Here is a 2,447-nt window from a genome sequence, read left to right on the forward strand (position 1 = left end):
GCACAGCCTGTGTGGCAGAAGGGACGGAGCCTGGCTGTCCCACCACAGCGACTCCAACCTCTTATAAGCCTCAAGACACTCTCGGGGCTTGGGTGGCGAGATCCTGGCAACAGAGCAGGGCAGAGGACGGGCCTTCAGGACTCCCAGCTGGTTCCGGAGGCACAGGCGGTGCAGCCCCCACTCTGGCGACAGCAGCCAAACGTTCTGTCCTTCTCCACAGGCTGGGGGTGTGCGGCAGGGAGAGGGGGGTCCTGACTGTTCTCACCTGGACCCAGGCCCCGGCCCTCCCGCCCGCGGGCTGTCACACCCCTCGGCCCAAGGTTGACATGGCCACACAGCTTTGGTAAAGACTTTTAAGAGAAAGAAGTGTTTTAAAAAGTAGCAGTGCTCTGAGACTCGGGGTGTAGGATCAGGGGGCACAGCCTGGTTCCGGGAGGCCCCTTGCGCACAGACGGTGGCCCGGGGCCACAGTGCTTGCTCTCAGGGGAGGCGGGGCCAGGGGACGCGGCCTGTGTCCGGCCCGGGGCTCCCGGCGGGCTCCGGCGGCGGGGACAGTGGCGAGGCTGCTCACCACTTCAGGAACACCATTCCGGCCAGGACGGCATAGCCCAGCACCAGGAAGAGAACCTTGAGCAGACGGTCACTCTTCTCCTCCAGCTCCTTGGCCAGGATCTCCAGGAAGGTGATGAAGAGGAAGGTGCCGCCCGCCAGGCCCTGCAGCAGCACGGAGGCCACGCTGCCCGGCACGCCCTGGGCGCTCTCGATGCCCAGGCCCAGGCCGATGCCCAGGGGGATCATGGCGCTCACGGTGACTGCCAGCTTGGCTGCGTCCCGCAGGGGCATGGCACTCCGGGCCATGCTGATGCCCAGGGCCACGGCCACCAGCGTCTCGTGGACAGCCACCCCCACGAACAAGCTCACCACTTTCTCCCCCTCCTCCTGCAGGCCCAGCGCCAGGCCCTCGAAGACCGAGTGGGCTGACAGCGCGAAGGCCAGGCTGAGCAGGCGCACGGGGCTGGCGCGCGCGAGGCCCTGCACGCTCAGGCTGGGGCCGTGGCCGTGGGGCTCCACGTAGAGCGCGTGGCCCCGCGCGCCCCCCATGAAGGGGCTCTCGTACTCTGAGTCGCTGCCCGCGTCCGAGCCGGCGTTGAAGGTCTCCAGGTCGATGAAGGACGGCTTCTCCTTGCGGAAGGTCAGGATCAGCTGCTCCAGGAAGACGGTCATGAAGAAGCCCAGGAGGAGGATGGTCTCGGCCAGCGGGTAGTCGGTGCTGATGTGGCCGAGGCTCAGGACCTTCTGGAGCTGCAGCCAGGGACACCCGAGAGAGAGAGAGAGAGAGACCCACACTCAGGGGTGGAGGCGACAGGACCGGCCAGGTGTCACCGTTCAAAACAAAGTCCAGAAATCCCCGATTCACACAGAGGTTAAAACAAGTGGGAGAGGAAGGGCTTGCCTGTGATGGATTAACAACAAACAAACGAGCTGGGGGCGGTGGCTCACGCCCGCGATCCCAGCACTCTGGGAGGCCAAGGCGGGAGGATCGCTGGAGCTCAGGAGTTCGAGACCGGCCTGGCCAACATGGGGAAACCCATCTCTACTAAAAATACAAAAATTAGCCAGGTGTGGTGGCAAGCGCCTGTAATCCCAGCTACTCGGGAGGCTGAGGCAGGAGAATTGCTTGAACCCAGGAGGTGGAGGCTGCAGTGAGCCGAGATCGCACCACTGTACTCCAGCCAGGCTGACAGAGTGAGACTCCAGCTCAAAATAAATGATAAAGAGCTGCATTGGCCTTGCGTGTTCTGCTGCGGGGCCTCCTCTGTGCTTCCCTGACTGACACGATCAGGCCCGACTCTCCTCCCGGTCAGGGCTTGCCTAGCGAGGGGAGACTTTGGTGGGAAAAAACTAGATGCGGGTCAGACAGGAGCCGCGGGGCGTCTGCAAGAGGTACACGCTCCTAAGGGAGGGACAGCTGCTCATGGGGCGGACACACAGGCATTAGGCTATGCGCCAGGATGAAGTGTCCCGTGAAAGACAGGCTGTAAACACCCACAACAGCTCCCTGGAGTCCCGTCAGGACAGGGCCAGAGTTCACAGCCACCCTCCAGAGAGACCTCGAGACCAAAGCAGGGGAAAATCACATGTCCGACACTCACAACACCCGCTTCCCTGCTTCCTTCCCAGCAGAGACTGCATTACAACGTGCGCACACACACACACACAAACGCACAGACGCACATGCGCACACACACACGCACAAACTCACACACACACAGACGCACACACACACGCACAAACGCACACACACACAGACGCACATGCGCACACACGCACAAACTCACACACACAGACGCGCACACACACGCACAAACTCACACACACACAGACGCACACGCACACGCACAAACGCACACACACAGACGCACATGCGCACACACACACGCACAAAC

The 2,447-nt window shown here is 62.5% G+C and overlaps 1 protein-coding gene across 1 annotated transcript; it reads right to left on the bottom strand.

The window, feature by feature from the left end:
* Positions 1–339: 339 nt before the first annotated feature.
* On the bottom strand, positions 340–1,323 carry LOC111534629 (zinc transporter ZIP3). Its single transcript, XM_023201194.1, has one exon. The coding sequence runs from the start codon at positions 1,222–1,224 to the stop codon at positions 568–570; it is 657 nt and encodes a 218-aa protein (XP_023056962.1). The 5' UTR covers positions 1,225–1,323; the 3' UTR covers positions 340–567.
* Positions 1,324–2,447: the final 1,124 nt, after the last annotated feature.

Source organism: Piliocolobus tephrosceles, unplaced genomic scaffold (genome assembly GCF_002776525.5).
Source record: "Piliocolobus tephrosceles isolate RC106 unplaced genomic scaffold, ASM277652v3 unscaffolded_21207, whole genome shotgun sequence".
In the NCBI taxonomy this organism is placed as follows: Eukaryota; Metazoa; Chordata; class Mammalia; order Primates; family Cercopithecidae; genus Piliocolobus; species Piliocolobus tephrosceles.